The 1,304-nt window shown below is 44.2% G+C and overlaps 1 protein-coding gene across 1 annotated transcript; it reads left to right on the forward strand.

Moving 5' to 3' along the window:
* Positions 1-540, forward strand: LOC130956950 (uncharacterized). The gene has a single exon (XM_057883875.1). The coding sequence runs from the start codon at positions 1-3 to the stop codon at positions 538-540; it is 540 nt and encodes a 179-aa protein (XP_057739858.1).
* Positions 541-1,304: the final 764 nt, after the last annotated feature.

Genomic DNA, 1,304 nt, shown 5'->3' on the forward strand with positions numbered 1-1,304 from the left:
ATGCCACTCTATGCCAAGTTCCTGAAGGAGCTGATGACTAAGAAGAGAAGCTGGAAGAACAATGAGACTGTGATACTAATCGAAGAATGTAGTGCTATCATCCAGCACAAACTACCCCAGAAGTTAAAGGATCCTGGGAGCTTTCAGATCCCTTGTATTATAGGGGAAATCACAGTAGAGAAGGCCCTTTGTGACTTAGGAGCCAGCATCAATTTGATGTCAGTAGCAATGATGAGGAAGATGAAGATCGAGGAGGCTAAACCAACAAAAATGGCCTTACAACTGGCAGATCGATCGTTCAAGTTCCCTCATGGCATAGTAGAGGATTTGTTGGTGAAAGTAGGAGACTTCATATTTCCGGCAGATTTTGTAGTGTTGGACATGCAGGAGGAAGCCAAAACCTCTATTATCCTGGGAAGGCCGTTCTTGGCTACTGCTGGAGCTATCATTGATGTCCAAAAAGGTGATCTTACCTTGAGATTACACAATGAAAAGATGACATTCAATGTGTTCAAGGCCATAAGTTACCCACCAGAATAATTAGGGGAATGCATGAGGATAGACGCACTTGAAGAAGAAGTGCAAGAGTGTTTTGAAGAAGAAGAGCATGAAGAGACCCAGAGATCAATGGAGGAGGAGTATACACCAAGTGAGGATGTTGCAATAGCAGAGAATCATGTTCAAGATGCACCAAAGGAAGAAACTAAAAAGTCAGAGGCACCCAAGGTTGAACTCAAAGCATTGCCATCCACCCTCAAATATGCATACCTAGGAGAAAATGAAAACTACCCAGTGATCATAAGCTCGTGCCTCAGCCAAGATCAAGAGGATGAACTGCTCAAGGTGCTACGGGAGCATAAGGACGCCATCGGATGGACCCTTGCTGACCTGAAGGGAATCAGTTCAGCTATATGCATGCATAAAATACTGTTGGAAGATGATGCAAAACCATCCATTCAATCCCAAAGGAGGCTGAACCCAATCATGAAGGAAGTGGTACAGAAAGAGGTTATGAAGCTTTGGCAAGGAGGAGTAATATACCCGATCTCAGACAGCCCTTGGGTCAGCCCTGTGCATGTTGTGCCCAAGAAGGGAGGAATCACTGTGGTTCCCAATGAGAGGAATGAACTGATACCTACAAGGACCGTCACAGGATGGCGGATGTGCATTTACTATCGGAAACTCAACGAAGCTACACGAAAGGATCATTTCCCTCTCCCATTCATGGATCAGATGTTGGAAAGACTCGCAGGACATGCTTATTACTGTTTTCTTGATGTTTATTCAGGATATAACCAAATAGT

Source organism: Arachis stenosperma, chromosome 10, assembly GCF_014773155.1.
Source record: "Arachis stenosperma cultivar V10309 chromosome 10, arast.V10309.gnm1.PFL2, whole genome shotgun sequence".
Taxonomy (NCBI): Eukaryota; Viridiplantae; Streptophyta; class Magnoliopsida; order Fabales; family Fabaceae; genus Arachis; species Arachis stenosperma.